Source organism: Neodiprion fabricii, chromosome 3 (genome assembly GCF_021155785.1).
Source record: "Neodiprion fabricii isolate iyNeoFabr1 chromosome 3, iyNeoFabr1.1, whole genome shotgun sequence".
Taxonomy (NCBI): domain Eukaryota; kingdom Metazoa; phylum Arthropoda; class Insecta; order Hymenoptera; family Diprionidae; genus Neodiprion; species Neodiprion fabricii.
This window is the reverse complement of record NC_060241.1, coordinates 6,268,336-6,290,013: the sequence shown is the minus strand read 5'-3', so window position 1 is coordinate 6,290,013 and position 21,678 is coordinate 6,268,336. Positions and strand designations below refer to the sequence as shown.

The window sequence follows — 21,678 nt, the reverse complement described above, 5'->3', positions numbered from 1 at the left end:
GAATAAATATTATTGATTTTTGGCTAAAGAACCTTCTCAATCGTATGGCTGGCCAGAGATAAGAAACTAGATAATACCCACATCCATAAATTGAATTCGAACAACCAACAACTCGACTGAATAAGAAATCTATACGCTTTCCATAAATTACGTAAATATAATATAGATAAGTAAAAGTAATGGGAATAAAAGAGCAAGGGTCAGCGGAGATTTTACTTCACTTTCATAAATAAAATGTGTTTATGTTTATGAATACGCGGTAATTATCCCAAACATAGTATGTTACTATTAAAAGCGTAAGTTTATCACAATTAAATATGAATAAGAAACGTTTTTCGATATGGTGCAAGAAAAAAGATTAAAACGGTTATAATGTTCGAGAGAAGTATAAAAAATCCGAAACTCTTCCACGCCAAAATAAAATTAAAAAAAAAATCCAGTTCACACATCACAAATATTGTAATTAAGAATATATCGATTTTACTAACTCGCTTTCTTGTCTGTCTATTTGTTCGCTTTTCTATTGAGTACAAATTTTGCAATCGATTTTAAACTATACATATTCGAATAGAAATCAAGGTTTGTGCAGAATTAAATTCGACACAGTTTCAGTACAGGGAATATTTCAGTTAAATTGTCAGCAAATTATGCATCGTTAATTGGTGAAAAATAAATAAATAAATAAATAAATAAATAAAAAATATCGTAAGCCAGCCCGTTTCATTAGAAAATAATTTTCCACGGTTGAAGGACGATAAATAACGCTCTCTACTCGTAAGTCTTGGCAAAAAATTACTTACACCTAGAACGGAGACAAGGAGCAAGTTTTAGGGCTTCAAGGATGTTACGGATACGTGTAAAGCGAGGCTCTTACAGGAGGTTGGAATTAACGCCGTGAGCCGTGGCTGCCAGGTTAGCCTAATGAGGGAGTGACTAAGTGATCGTTATCTCTCCTCGCTAGACCAGCTCAACACAACTGTGAAATCGTAAACGTCCAACGCATGGTTTTGTTTATGGTGTTGATACCGGCCTCCGCTATACCAAATGTCATATAAATTCGAACTATTCTGAGTCACTTTACTCTTTTGCCGAAGTATCGCGCCCCGTGCGGCGTTTGTAATAACCGTAATAACGACGTTCGTAGAGCGGAAGTGTGAGAAAAATTTGAAAAAAAAAATTCCGTTTCCAAAAAATTAAAAACAGTAAGAGAAAAAAAAAAAAACAACAACATCGAAAAATAAACAAATAGACAAACTTACCTTGTCTATAATTATTCGCATGTATTGTTGCGGGGTTAGTTATTCTTTTTTTTTTTTTGTAGAAGTGTGCAGTAAAATAATGACGCGCATGAATTAAATAATAATAAAATGTAATTAAAAAATCGTATACAATTTTGATTTCTGTATATATATAAAGTTAATCGATATTTTTTTTTTTTTTTCTTCTTCTTTTTGTTCCTTTTTCTACTCCTTACGTTTTTCTTTATGCGCCACAGCACTACGTAAAATACACATGCTACAGTATCCACATACGTATACTAGCGCAATTACATACATATATAATTATCTTTAATCTGTGTTCGGTTTCGTTTTTTTTTTTTTTTTTTTTTTTTCAATCTTTTACTCGTCTTATTTTAATTCAAAAACTTCTGCAGCCTTGAAATTAAAAAATGATATATCACCATCAGTGCTGAAATAAAGAGTGTGATTATTTTACGAAAGATAAAGAATGTTGCTTTCGCGCCAAGCCGTAAACTGATAAAAACAATAATAATAAGAAATAAGAATAAGAAGAAACCAAGAATTGAACTTGGTAATAATAAAAATGATAATGATGATGATGTTGATCATAATAATAGTAGTAATGATAGTAGTAATAATAATAATAATATTAATAATAACTAAATAAAAATATAACTAACCGTCGCAAAAATAACAATGATAATAATAACAATAATAATAATAATAGCAGTAATAATAATAATTATTTTAAACCGTTTCTTTACACATAGTATTTTCGCTTTTTATTGACAATTATTATGACAAAAAGTGACTTACAAATATTTGTTATATTTTTTTGTTCCATACTCATATATACTATACATATATATATATCTTTATATATATATATATATAAACTTTTTCTCGATCAAAGTTCCCCTCTCATTGACTCGCACGCAGTATACATAATTCGGTAAAATGCAAAATCTGTAGATACAAGTATTATTATTATTATTGTTGTTGTTGTTGTTATTATATTTTTTTTATTTATAAATATATTATCGTACGAACATTCTTCTTACCGAATAATATTACTCGATTTATTGTTATTATTATTATTATTATTATTATTATTGTTATAATCATTATTATTATTTTTGTAATAACTTTAGGTGATATGTGAGAATAAATTATCTTCCTTTTCTTTCTTCTTTCTTTATTTGTTAATCGTTTAATTGCGCATTACAAATTACACGTCGCTATATTAGTATAACGGTCGTTTGGCAGAGCAGTTTTTTCTTCACTATTTTTTTTCTTTCTTTTCTGGTTTTTTTTTTTTTTTTTTAATTCATGCGCATATAATAACTTGCGGCAAGTGTCGAGCAGTTATATATATAGTATAAATTATGTACTAAGAGTCTCGTTAATAGAAATCACATTTGTGTGTCCATATAGATAATACGTATATATATGTATATATATATAAGTTTATGGTTTTTGAGTTATTTTCGAGGCGGTCACGTGTCTTTTAACGCAACGCAACGCAACGCAATTCAAAAAAAGATACGTATCTTATGAATTACGATTTTACGATTTTCAACGCGTGCAATTATCACTGTAAGTTTGCAATTTTATGTTAATGTTTTCTTGCGTTTAGTTTTTTTTCGCCCCCCCCCCCCTCCCCCCCCCCCCCCCCCCTTATCAAAGACTGCACGAATAACTTTTTTCTTCAAAAGTGCAGCTGCCGCTTTTGGTTTTGCAGTTATCGCGTTTTATCAGCTTTATTACGACTTGCTTTTACCCGATGGTCTTGTTTTTTTCTCACTCGGGGGGGAAAATGTTATTTGTTATGACCTCGTGTTGTATATGTATGTGTGTGTGTGTGTGTATATATATATCGACTACCTACCACAGGTATTTTGAATACAATGTACATCGCGTTGTTTCTACAGCCGTTAAGTATTACGGAAACTGATAAAGAAAACGATGATGAAACAAGAAGACAAAAAACGGAAAGAGAATTACGAAAGAAAAAATAAAACAAAAAAACAGGGTATTCCGAAGCGTGTAATGTTTCGGATTCTCACGCTATGTTCATTTCAATTTTTTTACGTGAAAACAAACGAAAGAAAGATTAATATAATTGGGGGGGGGGGGGGGGGGGGGAGCACAGAACAAGAAAGATACGGGGTGTGGTAAAAAATTGAAAGACGGGGAACGATTTACCTTCGAATAAATTTTTTTGGACATATCGAAGGCGAGGATTATTCATTATACAGTTATAGACCGTAAAAATTACTCCGTATGAGAATGACGAAGTAAATAAAAATAATAATGTAAACTAAATATTTTCATATCTTTTGTTCAACACTCCCAACGTCAACGTAATTTCCGATCGAACCGTCCATTCGGCAATGCGATTATATTATTATTTCACCTGTACACTCTAAATTCTACGATTTCGTATTTAATAATATATCATGTATATATGTATATATACATATAGTCAATATTCTTATTATCAATATGTACGTATAAGGATAATGATAATTTATTTACAATGATCTAAACCCTAATCGTGTGGTATGTACAATGGCATAATTATTATAATAATTATATATATTAATAATAACTACTGTCGTAATTAGCATTTACTTCAATTATAATTCTCATTTCAATAGTTATCCAATTGTAAACGATTTTTTCAAAATCGTTACAAATCACGACTATTCGACAACCTATCAACGGTCTCCAATTACTTTCACGTACCTCTTCGGTGAGATGAGAAATTATTTTTTATGTCAAGTTTCCTGCATCTGTCATTATACACACATGTATGTATAATATTGAAAAGCGATAACGGGCAAAAATGTTCGTTATAGTTTGTTTTTTTTTTTCCTTCTACCTTCAAACTTTTTTCAAACGACAAATTATACCGATCCGTCATCCGTGGTTCGTTGCGAAATGTTCTACACACGTAATTTCTAAGCGCGGGAATCGATGAAGATGAAAACGCGTTTTACAATGACGTAGAAAAATCTATAACTAATGTATTATTGGGTATATAATACGGCGATACATTATTAAATAGTGGATACCGGAAATACGTTGACGAGCGTCGCGAATCCTGCTGTATTATAGTTATATTTATTACGATTATTATTATTATTATGATTATTATTATCATTATTATTATTATTACTACTACTACCGCTATTTTTATGTTGTATTATGTATTGTTACAGCTATAATATGCTACGCTTATGTATAGATAAATAGACGAAACGACACACACACAGAGAGACGGACAGAAACGGACTCACGGAATGTCCGCAAACGTTATTACATACGTGAAAAGTGTAAAAGTTGAAAAAGGAGGGGGAGGGGGAGGGGGTGGATATAGACAGAGAGAGAGAGGGAGAGAGAGAGAGAGAGAAGAAAGAGATGAAAGAATTATGTGGCGGGTTTACATAGTACATAGTAATATAATAGGAGAAGGAGCCTAGCGTCAAGACATATCTACTTCCGGTCGACGAGGCGTTTCAGTGTTCCAAGACGATCCAACTCACAATATAGTTTTCGTTTTCTTTCTTTTTTTATTTTGTTATTTTTAAAGAAAATAAAAAAAAAAGAAAACGTCAACAATAATTAAACCATTCACGCCGACGACGCAAGATTTTTTCGGCTCTAGGCTCGTTCTAAGACACGGGATTTACGTATTTCGGCAAGCGCTGCAGGACCATCCTGTATAGCCAACTCTTATAGCTAGTCATGTATTTCTTTCTCCTCATTTTATATTGTTTAGGATTTATAATCGAATATGCTTCTACTTTTTATCGGTTCCTAAATTTTGAGCGCGCGGGAAATGACGGGGACCCAGAATATTTTATTTCAAATTTTGTTCATTAGGTGAACGAGAATTATTACTTCACGGTCAACTTGGAAATTTCAAGATATTCGTATGATTCATAAAAATGTACAAAACGGAAACTTTAGTTCGATAATTTCAGGATTGTGGTACATTCAAGTCACTCCAAATCGGATTTTTTCGTGATATTTACACTTTGCAATCATTAATTTACTCTTATTTACCACTGGTTCACATCGAATGAGCAGTAAGATAGCGTATTTTCGAACGGTTCGTACCAAACTCAGACACTGGTTCCTCCGGAAAATATCCACCGTGCAACAGAGTACCGAATGTCCATGAGCAACAGAGGTGAAGAAATATCTATCGATAATTTTATCTGAGACGTATCGGATGGCGGATAGTGAATAAAGACATTTTGGCAAAAGCTCTGACACTCACTCGAGGCTCTCGAGTAAATTTAGGTATTAAAATCAGACTCGCTGATTCACGTTTTGAACACAACCCCTCACCATCATCTTTCCAAGGTTTTCTCCATGTATGTACACGCGACATATGTTTCACATAAGCCTCAAACAGGCGGGCATTTTTTTTTTTTTTTTTAAATTTTCCAGGTGTTCGAAAGAAATTTTTCGAATCGAAATCTCAAAAATATGCATTTTTCATTTCATCACTGCGTCCGATTGCGAGAAATGTATGAAAATGAAACTGCCGGAAAACAATTTTTGAAATGTGCAAAAATGAAAGTAGATATTCGTTGTGCAAAGACATTGTTGATACCGAATGTACAAATCTATCCATTGAACCGATAAACTTTATCGATAGTCTTTCAAACTTCAGATATATATAATCGTATTGTACCTACAATGATAAAAAGTGTCGTCGTGAGAGGACAAAAAAAATTAACGGTCAAAATTGCGCTGTCTTCAAGTCAAATTTAAGTTTCTATAAAATAAATATATTAAGAAACGAAAAATCGAAAATGGATGATATCAGAGCTACAACAAAATCAAAGAAACCACCGTAACGAGACATTGTTCGATCGTTATCGTGTGAGATGCGAGAATTTCGGTAAAAAAATGTTTTTCTCAAACACCGTAATTTTTGAGACTGCCTTGCCAATAGAGAATCCCTTACGGTGATCCCGCTCCCCGTCTCACACCTCTGTGGCCTGATTGTAGGACGGTGTGAGAGCATGGGCCGGAGTGAGTGGTCCCATGGTGGACGCGAGTGACCTCCTCGAGTAAATGGTAGCTGCTGAATGGGGTGTGTGAGGAGCGGTGTGAGGAGTGTGAGGAGCGGTGTGGGAGGTGGGTGGTTGTTGGTGAGTCGAGGACGCGTGCCTTCTGGAGGCCGGGGCGAAGGGCTAAATGGGTCCGTAGTTGCTAAGCGCGGACGGTCTTTCCTGGTGCTCGCAACCCGCGGTGCTCATGTCGCCCCCCGCCGACTGGTGACGTCATACGTGCGAGAGGGGCGGCTGCTTGAGCACGTGGTGGTGAAGGTGGTGCTGAGAAGCGCTGGCTACGCTGCCGGGTGGGAGAAGAGCCCCGCCAGCGGGTGGTGGGGGGTACTGAGGCCCAGCGCGGCCGACACCCCCCTTGACGCCGGTGTTGCCGGGGCCCGATCCGAAGAGTCTACGCCACAGCCGCCGCCAGGAGTCGAGGGTCTTCCCGCTCCATATCCATACACCGGAGGTGATGCCGACCGCAAGGGCCATGAAGTACTTGAGCATGAGAACCGAGTAGAGAGGTCGTGCCCGCGGCTGACAAGGGCAGGCCAGGGACCTTAACCACTCGTCCCTGAGGGTGGACTCGTATAGGTGACAGGCAAGGACCGCGCTAGCTGGCACGGTGTAAAGGACCGAGAAAACGCCGATGCGAATCATGAGCTTCTCGAGTTTGTCGGCCTTCGCGCCGGGCTGACGTTTCAGGACCGACCGGATCCGGAAGAGGCTGATGAACCCGGCCAGCAGGAAGCTCGTGCCCAATAGCAGATAGACGAGTAGCGGAGCCAGAATAAAGGTGCGAACGCCCTCCGGAGCGACGGTGCAAACTCCGGCGACCGGATCGCCGGCGACGCCGCCGGCCAGTAAGGCCCAAACGGTCTGGGCCGTCGGGGCGAGCCAGGCTGCGAGGTGGAAGTACTGGGAGTAGGAGGCGATCGCTTCGTTACCCCACTTGAGACCGGCGGCGAGGAACCAAGTGAACGCGAGTATGACCCACCAGACCGACGATGCCATACCGAAGAAGTATATCATCAGGAAGACCGTGACGCAGGCGCCAGGGCCTTGGGCCCCGGACCTTAGTGCCGGACCCTCGCAAGCGATCTCCTCGTGCCCTAGGACGCTGCGTGCCAGGTAACCCAGCGACACGACGAAGTAACACGCCGAGAGAAAGACGATCGGCCGTTCAGGGTACTTGAAGCGTTGGGTGTCGATCAGGAAGGTGGTCACGGTCATGAGAGTGCTTGCGGCGCAAAGGCCGCTCCACAGTGCGAGCCAGACCGCCGCGAACCCGCGTTCCTCGTGGGTGAGAAACGCGCCGTGGCAGGGTAGGGCGCAGTCTGGGACCCCGGCAATGTCCTGCGGGAGTCCCAGACCCATCCCCACCCCCAGACTTGGCGCCCCCCCGACGGCCACGCTGCTTACCGCCCCGCCGACCCCCAGAGGTACGAGAGGTGCTCTGCATCGACACGCGCACTCCCTCGCCCTTTCCCCTGGGGGATTTTGGCAGTTTTTTTGATTTTTACCCGGCTTGCACCTCGGCGGCTGCGTCGGCCTCGACGGCTTCGTCGGCCGTGGTGGGGGCGGCATGGGGGCGCTGCTAGCGGCGCTGCTAGTGTGGTTGTCCTGTTCCATGCAGAGGTTCTCCGGGTCTCCGTGATTTGGCAACCGCTCGCAGGCCATCCGCTCCGGCCAGGAGAACCCGTACTGCTGCATCAGCGGTGCGCAGCCTGCTCTCGCCCTCTCGCAGACGCTTCTGCAGGCCGGAAGCGGCTTGGAGTACTCCGGCAGACAGATCGGCGTGTACATCGAGCAGAGGAAGAACTTGAGGTCCGGCGAGCACTTTATCTCGACCAGGGGCCAGAACTGATGGACCTCGAGGCCGGCCTCCTCCTGCGTGTCGTGGTTGAGCTCGTTCGGCATCGCGGTCAGGTTGTAACCGATCGACCTGCACATCGGTATCGTTATCTCCTCGCACCTTCCATTACCCGTTGAACCTCCGAGGCTCGAGTGGCCTCCGGAACTCGAAGAGCCAAGCCCCGATCCCGAGGGACTTCCGCTCGACGCGCCAATAGTTGAATCCGATTCCGCGCCCCAAAGGCTTCCCTGGAGGATAAGCAGCGCCACCAAAGCACCCGTCGTGCCTCGACAGGGACCCATCTTCACGGCGAAACCGCACTCCTTCAAAAGCCTGTCCGTTGCATCACTTCGGCCTGAAAGCAGAAAACGGTTGGAATTAAGCAGTGAGATTAAATGTGTAAATAAACCAGTCAATTTGGTGCAATGTATCTTTTTTTTTTTTCAACGGTACGAGGCTGCTGTAGCCGCCTGGTATATACTACAAATTGTGTGTATGCGTATGCTTCGACTGACGGGCGACAAGTCAAAATAAGAATTCGTCGGGGCAAACAACTTCTTGTGCATATAGCAGTGCAGGGACCGGATGTCGTTGCTGCCGCTGCCACCACACCACCTTCGCATTTTCGACCTAGCAGCTATACAACCGCCGCCTCTGAAACCACTCGTGACACACGAGTGGTGCGAACAACGATTCTGGGAACCGAGAAGTCGGGAGTCGAAAAAATATCCTCTCTTTACTTGCTTTTTCTTTTTTTGTTCTTTCGTTTTCGTTCCGTTATAGTTCTTCTCGACGACTCGAGATGAACGACTAACGAGAATTACATTCTTATCTATGACTTATAGGTGATGACGGTTACCGTATATACACTTTTATTTATCGTCTTTTGTGTATTTACCAAAGCTGGAAGTATAACATCCACGAACAAATACCGATGAACGTAAAAGGTGATGAAGCTGACTGGTAATATAACATTCATTCAAAAAAGACACAAATCCATTACTCGTCGCTTGGTTTACAACCAGGTGTTTCACATGTACTCAAAATCAAACAGTATGTTCAACATAATGGTCTTCATTTCTGAGGACTGCTTCTACAGCTATATTACCGTGCAGTAACACCACTGATCCAAATAAAGAAAATGGACAATTGGTAAGAAATTCCAACTCATCCTGTATCGACAGCCTCGTCATACCGCAAGAAATACATGACGCATCATCGTCCAGAACGCGAGCTCATGATTTCCCCGGCAGTGATGCCTGCAAAAAAAAAACTGTGATCTTGTCTGTTCTCTTCTCACTGTTATTCAAGGTCCTGCGGATAAAGGATGTCGCGCATTATGCACCCTGCGACTAGCCGATTGGTGGTGGTGGTGGCCACTTGCCCATTGGTTATATTGACAATGACCGGATCACGAGGTTGTAAAACGTTAGGACTGGCCCACAAACTCCGAGCTTTATCGGTTATATCGCAGAGCGACGCTGACAGAACCAGCACCGGCATTGGCAGTGGTAGTAGAAGCAGCATCGCAGCAGTCGCGGGTCTTATAATAGTCGTGGGGCAGGGGGCGTGGGGCGGGAGCGCCACGTGACCGGAGCAAAATGTTATTGTTGGAGGCCGTGTTAGTTTTAACGTTTGTTAACTGCTGCCTAATGTGGTGCTATTTATAGGTGTGGGAGGCGATGCATCGGAGGTGCTGCAGCGGTTCCATCCACACACGAGCGAGTCGGGATCGACTCGAGGAAAGGAACAACACGAGCCTGCTGATGCTGCTGCTGCTGCTGCTGCAGTCATACACCCACCGGAGCGTCGTGTGTGGTTTGATAGGCGAGCCGGATCTCCGGGATTCGAAAGATTCAGACGCAAAATACTCTCCCCACCCTGGCTCTCTTCTCCTCTCCTCACCGCTTATTTCGTTTCGATTCGTCTCATCTTCTTTCATTTCATCTCACCGCTGCAGGCATGAGGTGTTCAGTGAATCAGGGACTCAAGAGATCCAAACCGAATTCGAAATTTCCCCCGAACAGTTTGATTTTCCTGAAGATATTCACGTTACAAAATTTTCTCTGGTTAATCGGTGGATTTAAATTTGATCAACAACATGTAACATTCCAAATGGTAGTCAACGACACAATCCAATCGTGAACGCAGGGATGTGATAGTTTACTTACTGTGATCATTTCTGACCTTTGTATAATAGCAATGCGCACGAGGCAAATGAACACTATTGACAACCAAACAGAAATAAATGAATATTCATTATGGATCACGTGTTATTCCTGCTTCTTCAAGTCACAGTTGGTCCGTAAGGTTGAGTGATAATTTCTGAAGAGGGTATCATAAGCAGTCATATTTTGAATACTTTAGGTGCTAACACGTGCTACTTCCATTTCTCCGGCGATATCTTTGGTCATATTTATGCTGACGCGTTATTCCAGGAATGTTTTTACTCACTGCCAGTACACGCAACGAACCACGTCAAGACAAGAAGTGCAGCTCATTCGATGAAAGTATTTTACGATGGTTGTGCTCGTGATTGTTATTGGATTCATTGTCTGCAATTTGAAATTACCTGAAATGCGAATTTGACGATCAAAGAAACCCTCGCAAAGTGTTCAACTCCATGAAAATCAAATCAAATCTTGATAAAGGTACTACCACGTTCCCCGATTCCCCTTGATGACGCGACGCGGTTGACTGATTCGTAGTCGAAACGTGACTCGAATTTGATGCGTGATTTTATCTACGTTCGTGGCTGGGTTCCAACACAGAACTTGAGAGCGTTCGATTCCTACCCGTCAATCAAACGAGTCCCAGTAATAGTGCGGGCGGGGGTTGGAGGGGCGAAGCAATTAGCGAGGGTGTCTCTTCTTCCCTGGCATACGCACCTCCTACCACCACCCCACGCAAACACGTGACTCACGCGGTGTCGAGGCGTCGGGGCAATGCGAAAGTCTCGTACACGGGCGAAAAGACCGGGTGGTTATGGATAGAGGGGGCTGATTTCGATACCCCCGAGGGACGGGATTTACGGATGGGAATTTCGTCCTCTCCCATGCGTAAGTCGCTCCGGCAGAGGGGGGGAACCCATCTAACCGTAATATTGAACAATTTTTCCTCGTTCGATTTGGCCTATCACCGACTCCCCGGAGGGTATACGTCTTCAGACGCACGGGTCAAGAATGACGGAGATGGATATTCGAGCCGGGGATCAGGTCAAAGATTGGTTTCCGAATGTGCAAAGACTCGTATTTTTGACGACGTATGAAGGATTTTAAAATACAGAAAAGATCGTCACCACAGAAAGGGATTCATTTTTTGTAGTTCATACTTGGGCTTCCTTGAGTTTCTTTCACCGATTGACGTCAGATTAAAATGGTAATTTTATACAAAAACATCAAAATATATGTATTGCCATACCAACTTTTATAACAATAAATAAGAATAGAAGGGCGACTTCTTCGAATACAGTAGAAGTAAAAGCTGCACACGCTTCATGAATGTTAGGAACCAATAAAAGTTCCTGAGCTTACTGTATACGTAATGAATACCATGGTCACACAACCTGCAATCATGAACATGACGCGGTATCCCTATTTCTAAAAGATCGTCAATCATTTCGAAACGTCTTCAGAAGCCATAATATAAACTATTGCCTAAAACGAATCGTTTCACTCTGATGACCAATCGAGAATGTTGCGTGGCCTCGATTTGCAACTTGTCAGGACTTTCTGCAAGCCATCAATCGATCGGTACTAAAGCGGTTTAAGCACATTTCGCGAGTGTCTGGGTCATATAGGTGAAATCCCAAATGAATACTAAACTATTGATTTATCATTTTGTATCAATAGTGGACGTGGTCAGGGGTCGACCTCGGACAAAGCGTTAACTGGAGGGTATGCCTGAGAAAACCGCCCACCATGAACAACCTGGAGCTCGTTTGCACGGGTATATAACCTGCGACCGAGTGAGTCGATTCTCGTCCAACGGATGGAAGATGATTTAAATATTTACGATGGTCTGCAGAGTCATAAATTCAGCAGATATGAGCTGGGTATATTATATAGCCGTGGTACAGCAGCGGGACATTTGCACGGTCTGCAGGGTATTAATGTCGTTGAATTTTCAAATAAAAAGTGAAAAGTGAAATGAAAAATTCGCCTGACTGCAGACTCCAAGACCCCCGGCTGGGTTTCACGATAACTCGGTTCGCAGGACGCCGCAAGGATATTTGTGACCTCTTAGACCACCGAAATACCATGAAGATAAATTCGCGAGAGTTGTCTCAAAAACGCGCAGCTTTTAACGTACCAGTATCAAACAATCAAATCATTCGACCTTTTTAAGCGTAATCCAGGGCAAAAAAAAAAAAAAATCCGCAAGGTAAGCGCACTTCAAATTTGATGTCCAGAAATTGAACATACATGTACGATTACGTAAAATAAACAGTTTCTCAAAGTCAAAGCTTGCACTGAGCAGTCCAAGTGTGATCTGCGGTTGGTTTATTTAGGCTTAAAAAAAAAAAAAAAAAAAATGTTTCGTTGAAATAAATAAGGGCTTCTATGCGCACTGATACACCAAGTAAATGTTTATCCCATCAGAATACGGAGGCTGTATGTTTAGAAATTAAACATATTCATACATACGTATACCTATTTGAATCAGAAGCACGACTAGTTTCATCTCTCTATATATTTCTCTTCGTATCAAAGAAAGTTTCCTCCGCGTTAAATGTTTGTTTATTATACATATCATTTCACGTATATACGTCAATATAACTATAATATATGAATTCAGATTACGTATATTGTGTAGCTAAAAGAATATTCAATGAAAATAAAAATCCAATGTGAATTTCAATGTCTTTTGTACCATTTTAAACGAATAACTGAGACAAAAAAAAAATAGAAGACCGTTTTAAAAACAGATAAAGGTGACGAACTTTCATTAGAATGTCTACATATATACGAATATGATTGATATATTTCATTGCAAACCGCGAACAATAAACATTCACCAATCAACAACTAAGCTCATCGACGACCCATCCTGACCCGACGTCCCTGACCACTACCATGATCGAAAATTTAACCCACAGCAACTTTAAGAAGACTGAAGAGAATCATGGTACTTAATCCTAATCGACTAAGGCGACTACAAAGTAAACAGAGACAGCAGCGGAATCAGGACTTGAAAAAACACAAGAAGCGAAACGGCGATCGAGGGTAAAAGAACGACCACAAATACTGCAGTGGCAGAACCCGGTGTATCGCAGACGATGAATCAGTTTTAGCATCGCTGCTGCCAGGAATACGATGAGTCCGGAGAGAAAGAGAGAGAGAGACTGGCGTTGTTTGGGTTATGATATACTCCCCCGTGTAAATCACTCGACTCGTAATGGGTGTACACTCTGGGCCAAAAGCGAGTAGAGAGGTTGTTACTCTCCCTTTCCATTCGTTCCTTTCTCCCTCGTTGAAAAATATACGGTGGTCGGTTCGAGTCGGGGTGGCGCGACGATCGCTCAGTGAGATCGATTCGCGGATCGGTCGGTGTGTTGTCCAGTATTGTGTGAGTTCACGCCGTACCGAGCGAGGCGAACGACGCGCCACGCCAAGACTCGAATCGCCCGTTGCATAAATTATTGCCATGCGCACTATACCCGATATAACCTGTTCCCTCTTTTTCTTTCGGGAATTATTTACGTCCCTCTACGGTCAGCAACTCCGCTCGAAGAGGTGTCCCATGAAGTTTCCTGAACAAACTCCAGGTAGGCTGCATTTGCAGGCAGTAGCTTTCACGGTCCTACTCTCAAGAGTACTCAAGACTCGACTGGCTTAGGTTCGTGCCAGAGGTAGCCGGTAGTTTTCAGTGGTTCTCAACGTCGATCGGTGCTCCGTCTTTTGAATGAAAGAAACCATGTTCAAAGTCAATCGTCGGATCGCGAGCCATATAAATCATTTTCCATACACCGATTCAACTTGGATCATGAAAAAGTGACGCTCAAGATGCCTGGGTTGTTCTTCTCGGAGTTGATGCAAGAAGACAACGGCTGAGTTTGTTTGGAACGATGTTCACATGTCTTAAAGGTTACAAGTATTGTATGGGGTTCCGATCTTTGGACCTTAATTTCGATAAGTCGTTTTAGTACAATTTTGTTAGGTTACGAGTTATTTGAAAATAATCATGCTTTCAGACCGATGATAACAAGAAAACCCAGCTTTCAACGACAAGGTTCCAGCTTTCTGATTCTTTTGTTGCTCTTCACCCGACATCAATATCTACGGAATGACAATGGATCGAACATGGGAGATTGAGAATCGTGACTTGTCTCATGAATATTGTATACACAGTTTTTCAACTAATGATTAGATCATGTAAGGTGATCAGAAATCAACAAATCAGCTCTCTGGAAAGGTTCTGCGAGTTTGTCCCTAGTCTCATTGGAATTGGAAAACACTTCAGAAGAACGAGAACATTTAAACCATTAGATAGTCATGCCAATTTTCTAGTAATCAAGAACTTTACTTCACTCTACAATCATTACCTTTAATTAAACTGGAATGAGTTTCGATTAAAGTAGAAAACATCGCAAGTTTTAACTCAACGAAATGTAACTGAACAAATTCGTTAAAGTAAGCTCATCTCGCAAGATTCCCTCGTAAACCTGAGGACGGTCATCAATTCGGTCGAGGTGAACGTGCCAGCGACGAGATCCAGATAGGTTTTCACCCACACATGTACGATTACGAAAAATTCATGAGATATCGATCCGAGGCTAAGTCTGGGAGCCAGGAAGCCACACAGAGAGAAATTTCTAGTCGTGGGTACTAAAAAACGGTTCCTACCTAGTCTCAGTTTTAACAAGATAAGCAAAAAATATACTTCTATTTTCTCGACACAATTTTTCTTTATCACGATGACTCGCGCTACACTTTCTTGCAAGTGTTGCAATAATTTGGTGCCTTGATGCGAAAATAAATTCGCGTTCTTACCTTATTTGACGGAAAAAATGTGTTAAATAATTAATGAGGTACCCCCTGGGGTAAAAAGTCTGTGCGCACCGGTTGTTCATGGGTCGTGCATACCGTTTCGGTGTGTAATCGACTAAACCAACACCATATAGTACCACACACGCGCAAGAGCTTCGCGGAGGTCCTTTTTTGGAGGATAATTGATCGCTGATTGGATGCGACGGGTGACCGGCACGAAATCGGGTCACCGAGCGTTGTACATCAGCAGCACAAAGCAGCGGCATGGTTCTTCTTCTGGATGGAAAATCTGGTCACGTATCCCAGGGCGAGATGGAATGGAAGCTGTGCAAGCATTGAGCGCTTGACTCGCGGTATTCTGAGGGGAGGCAATGAAATTTAATTCCCTCTTTTCTCACATGGTCATAATTTCTTTCCTATTTAAGTTCTAATTTCCGACAAATATTGAAAGAATTTCAGTGGTATAACCTGCACGTACATTATACGAGTTACATTGTACGTGCATCAATTACACGTTGCTCAAATACAGTGAAAATTTTTAATCACACTTCGTGAAATTCCTGGACTTTGGTTGATTGCGTTAATTTCAAAAGTCCTTGTTCGAAATTATTATCGATACGAAAAAGCTGCAGTGCTTCGAAATCATCAAACGACTTTGTACACCTTCGATCATCGATGCACTGAACGGATAATGAACCAACTACTGTTTTCATCCCCTAGATGTCTATTTTGAGTAAACCGATCGCACAGTCGAAGGCACAAAGCGATTTTGGTAACGCGACTTCGGTTCCGGATCTTTATCTGAATCCACGAAGCCGAAACCCCCGGTGGATAATTGCTCGGTCTGTTGTGCTCAAGGATGTATCGACCCGACCAAAGGTAGCCGCTGCCTCTGAAAGCGAATAAATTCTGTGCGGTAGGTATAAGAGCCGCCTGGTCGGCACGAATAAACAACGAGATTCTCTGACCCTTGGTCCAGTTTCCCTTGGAACGGAAACAAATCTTTCCAGAGTCGGTCGAGCGTGGAACAAACCTTTCAACCGGAAGAAAGGAAGGACTTTGCAAGCTTGGGAAGTATGCAGTAAGTATACAATTTTACGGCACGATTTGCTCTTGGATTTGCATTATAAAGTCGCTAATTGGGGTCAACACGAGCTTTCGGGTGAAAAACGAGTACCGTTGACTAATTATAGAAATATAAGAGGTCCGTTTTCAGATTCTATCAATAAACCAAGAAAGACTGTCTTTTCAACTTCAATTATAACCTTCTAACTATTTAATTAATACATTGCTGAATATTATTACGTCACGTTAATTGTATTACAGGAGAATTTCTCTCTCGTTGAAAATAGTGGGGTAAAGTGAATCGGTTAATTGATACGGAGAAAGGATCAATGAACAGATAGTTCATTTCATCAAGAAATAGGTATGCCATTCATTAGAGACGATATTCTTCAGTCTTATAAAATTATATGAATATTTCTGTCTTCGATCGAGAACTGAACCGTAAAATTAACACCAATACAACTTGATTCTAATAATTTTTATACGCGAGAAATTTTTTTGAATAAAATAATTATTGATATCCGTAGTAATGGGAATACAGCTACGCAAGAAATTTTGACATAGTTATATTAAGAGGGTGAAATGCTGAGACAGAACATTTGAGAGACGTGTCACACACGTAAAACGACCATAACCGTTGCGATTCGTATAACTTGCAGCAGAGGTGGATACCAGACGTGTCAAGGATTCCTTCAGCTCGCCGCATAAGGTAGTTCGATGTAATTAATTGCCGATGAATTATGGATTTACCACTTCATCATGCTACGGATGCGATTTTATTACCGCACGCAACCGCACAAACCGATTCCGCTTCGTTCTTACGGAATTGTCTTTCGCGTCCAATCTTTTCGAGAACCGTATTCGCGAAATATTAATTAATGAACTTGACAGAGTTCCTAAAATATCGACGAGTAAAAATTGAATTGGTAGTTCTAAAATAAGTAGCGCACAGATTATTTTCGAGCAACAAAACATTTTGTGATATAGTCGCATTTACTAGAGTCAATTTGGATAAAACCGATTGGATAGAAAAATGAATTCGATGTGTTTTAGTGACAAAGAAAATTTACAATTTACTCCAAAAGCAATTGATTAAACAATGCATGATCAACACCTTCTCACTTTGGCAAAGAGGAAACAGATTTCTCGCGATCCTTTGTACAAGGATTATAAGCTTTTAACTCCAATCCAAGAGCTCTGAATTGGAATAATGCTCCCACGAAAGATGAAAGTTGGTATTAGAAACATTGTATTTGTTCTTTTTTAAATCATTTCACATCTGGCCACGAAGCACGATATATGATTTATTTATTAATTGGATCCTTAATCATAACAAGATTAATATCTGGTAAGGTATTCATTAAAATTCTCTCATTTATTCCCTCACTTACGACTAGCTACAGTTACTTCCAAAACGCATCAGTATTTCAACCCTGCACATAAAATGTCCATAAAAATTTTTCATCGCCACTCGAAATCACCCCAATCAAAAGAAGGTAACAAAAAAACAAAAAAAATTGTAAAAACGCGATAATTTCCTCCACCCCAAATCGAAATAAGCGTAATCCGGTAATATCGGTTTAAGGCATAATAATCAAGTGGGTTGAATTTCGGTTAAAAGGGTGATCGGCAGTTTGCCGTGGACCACCAGGTGGTTGAAAGCTCGGGTTGGTAGCGTCTTGATCCGGGTTCAGAGGACCTGACGCAGGTGCGTCTAATAACGAGCGGCGTCGCGTCGTCGGTCTAGCTCGCTAGGCTAGCAGGTAATTAATTAGTCAACGAAGCGGCGCAGCAGCAGCAGCAGCAGCAACAGCAGAAGCTGAAGCCGGAATCGCGGGTTCCACGGACGGGGTTTTTATTACACCATCCAGACACGAGTCTGCGCCTCGCTGCGCCGGCTTGTTTGCTTTTCCAAAGCGGAAAGTGCGCTGCTGCTGCTGCTGCTGCCGCACAGTGAGCGCACCGTGCACAGAGAGAGAGAAAGAGAGAGAGAGAGGGAGAGAGAGAGGGAAGGAGAGAGGCGAGGTGGAGGAGAGAAACGGCCCTTGATGAACGAGCGCCGCGTAGCGGGGGCGGACACGGGTTCGTAAATCATCCCCAACCCTCGCCCTCGCTTTCTCTCTCTCTCTCTCTCTCTCTTTTCCTCTCGCGTTATCTCCGTCGGGGATCTCCCTGCCTCCCCTACCTGCACCGCTGTATCAAGGAAGGCCACGAAGGCAAAAGGTCGGCCCGAGACTGGCCACCAGCGCCGCCGTGCGGGAAAGAGAGCAAAAACGGTCCCTATCGGAACGGAATGATCTGTCTTCGAGAAGCCCAACCCCCCTCTTCTCTCTTCCTTGCCGCAGCTGTAAGTCACGACCGTTTGGACACCGTCTGGTCCTTCAGGATCCCCTTTTTATCTCTCCACTGACAATGAGAGAAATTTTTAGTTCCGGTTACCGCTCGGTCCTTAACTATTTTCATTTTTTACCACAATCGAAAAATATTGTTCTAGGTAGAAAATGAAATTTAGTTTTCTAGCTGTTACCGGAAAGTCTGGTATCCGTTACTATTCTTTCTCATTACGATCACTGTTGCACCGAAAATAGCGCAAAATGTTTACGCGTACCTCGTTTTTCGTAATTCCAACAATGTTCAAACAGTTTTTCTAACGATACCTGTTTTACTCAATTTTTCTAGTTACTGTAACAAATGAAATTCTTCTCATCACCGGGAGAGAGATCCAACGAGATAATACAATTGAATTTATCACCTCTCTAATTTGTTTATTCGTTTGCCTTCTCGTCTTATTTAATATCGTTTTCAATTGCGAGTAAAACAATGTACACATTACGGAGCACTTTTATACGACATCTTGTCTTGAATTTTTCAAAGGTGTGAATTGCGTCGTATACTCAGATCGTTCACCGAGGTCGTTAGTGGGTGGCTACGGATATTATGTGAGTATGTGGTTCTCTGTACGCACATGCATAATTTCTATGGGTATTGGTGGGACCGAAGGGACACGTTGGGCGTACGAGGTACATGCAGGGTTTCGATGGCCTGCTGCATGCAGGCGCTTTTATCTACGGGAGACAACCGAGGCCTGACAGCTACGTGATGCATCGACGGTCATCGACATTGGCGCGGAAGTCGAGGTCCGTAATAGAAGTATAACGTTGAAGGAGGAGTTGAAAAAACGGGTAGGAAAATTTCGAACGCAAAATTCGAGTGGTGGAGGAAAAAACGTAAGATTATTCGCAAACTGAACGGACTTTCAGAGTAATTAGTGGAAAAACAAATTCAAACAATTCGACTGTGCATGTTTTAAGCGGAAAGGAAAACCTTTGATCAGTAAATGGGTAATGAAAATTGAGTGTAAGGATTTCAAAAACTCATTTTATTACTGGATTGATCATCAGAAATGGAGAACAACAGGATTTTGCATAATAATAAACGGAATGATAAGAATTGTTTAACGTATGACAGATTTGTGGAAGGCTTCAAAGTAGAGAGAGATATTATTTTGACAGAGATATAACTTTGATTTAAAAGAGATGTTAGGGTGGCCACAAATTTTTGGGGGAAAAAAAAAATCTTTGACATTTCCAAGTTTTCCAGAACCTAAAACTTAGTTTTTCCTGACATTTTCTCAGTTCTAGCATGTTACTAAAATCTAAATCGTCAAGTTTATCAACTTTACATTCGGTTCAAAGTCATTTCTCAATTCTGAAACCGTAAAACAAGTAAATTTGCTATCTCAAAAATTCGTTTCTAGTTCCCATGAAAGAAAACCGATATTTTTAGTTTCTCCCATAACCGTAATAAAAATTCCCTTACATTTCTAGCTTTTCCATGTATCCGACCACCATGTAATTTACATTGAAAGAATAGTTTTGGAAAATGTAATGTTGACATATATTTTTCTCCTTTACGTTTTCGACTAATTTAATTCATTTTCTTATTTTACTTCATTAATGATTTAAATACTTCGAACGGTCTTTAAACTAACCATAGAGAAAATACCATAGTCGTGTATTTACTCGTCCCGAGATGAATCTCTCTCAACTGTTTTTTGTTTTCAAGAATCGTAAAATTTGCTTAAGATAATTGAAGAGAACGGAGCGGGGAAGAATAGAGTTTGAAAAAGACGAGAATGAAAAAGAACAGCAGCAGCAGCAACGCATGGTTATACAAAAGAGAATAAATAAGATTTCCCGTGCATGCGAAGTGGCCGACAAGTAGGCACACGTACGATACGTATAGAGTAGGCGCATACTCCTCGAGAACAAGTTTTTTTGTCATTCGCTTCGAATGAGGAGGAGGAGGAGGAGGAGGAGGAGGAGGAGGAGGAGGAGGAGGAGGAGGAGGAGGAGGAGGAGGAGGAGGAGGAGGAGGAGGAGGAGGAGGAGGAGAACAAGGAGAAAGTCAAGAAGAGGAAGGTAAGGCAAAAACCGGCCACTTCCTTAAACGCCTGATAGAATAATGACCAACTTGTTCAGCCTTCTGAACTCCGGATATAAATGAGATCCGCCGATCGATCGATCCTTCTACCTTGGGATCTATTAACGGCACTCCCGTTCAACTCCCGTTACGTTCTTCATTCTCAAAATCCTTTAAGTGTTCTCTTGTCCAAGAACTAAATCAACTCACTGTTGATATAACTTTCAATGAAATGGACTTTAAAGAAATTCCGTTCGTTGAATAAATGTTTCTTACAATTGTATTATGTGTTTACTTGATTGTACGAATATTGCCAAATAGGTCGTTAAAATGTATTTGCGTCATTGCGACATCGACCTGTGAAAGATTATTCTGTGTAACGTAATTACAGTGCACTCACATGATGATCAGGAATAACATTTCATACATAAAATTTTCGTACGTATTTAATTATAATCGTTGGTTTTTGTTGATCAAGTTTACAATCAGGAACATATACTCGCTCGGTTTTTTTTTTTATTTACTTTTCAACGTTAAATCTAGTTGATGGACGATAAAACACCGAGACATGTGTTTTTATGTCTCGTACTTGAAACCGAAAGTACTGATATTATGTCGTAAATTTTTTGTTATTCCGCCAAGTATTTTATTACAAATTTTAAGTCAGGGAAAGAAGAAAAAAAAAACTGAAAACTTGAAAGGAAATTCAACTCTCAAGCATATAGTCTGTTTTTGGATTACAATCGACACAAAAACCGGAAAAAACTAATTACACCAAAATCTATTTTGATGCTTATTTAGAAAACTTGATTTATGCGCATCCATTATAACTTTCGTCGCCTTCAACCTTGTCAAAAGTCGGTCTTCGCTGCAACCCGCAGTGTATAATTACAAGTTTCGGGAATGTTGGATGATTGATGAAGAGTAGGGTGCAAAAATTTCCGCTACGGATACGGAGGAAGAGGGTTAATTTCTCGAGTCTTGGGTATCGATTTCCAGGCTCAAGCTGCTACGAGATTTCGTGGAAAATATTA

The 21,678-nt window shown here is 41.3% G+C and overlaps 1 protein-coding gene across 4 annotated transcripts in view; it reads right to left on the bottom strand.

Moving 5' to 3' along the window:
* Positions 1-1,588: 1,588 nt before the first annotated feature.
* LOC124177288 (frizzled-2) overlaps positions 1,589-21,678 on the bottom strand; it is a 110,014-nt gene continuing 89,924 nt past the window's right edge. For all 4 annotated transcript variants that reach the window (XM_046559482.1, XM_046559481.1, XM_046559483.1 and 1 more), the window contains exon 2: positions 1,589-8,523. In XM_046559482.1, the coding sequence (XP_046415438.1) occupies positions 6,545-8,470 (1,926 nt within the window). In that variant the 5' untranslated portion in view covers positions 8,471-8,523 and the 3' untranslated portion in view covers positions 1,589-6,544. The remainder of the gene's footprint in view (positions 8,524-21,678) is intronic.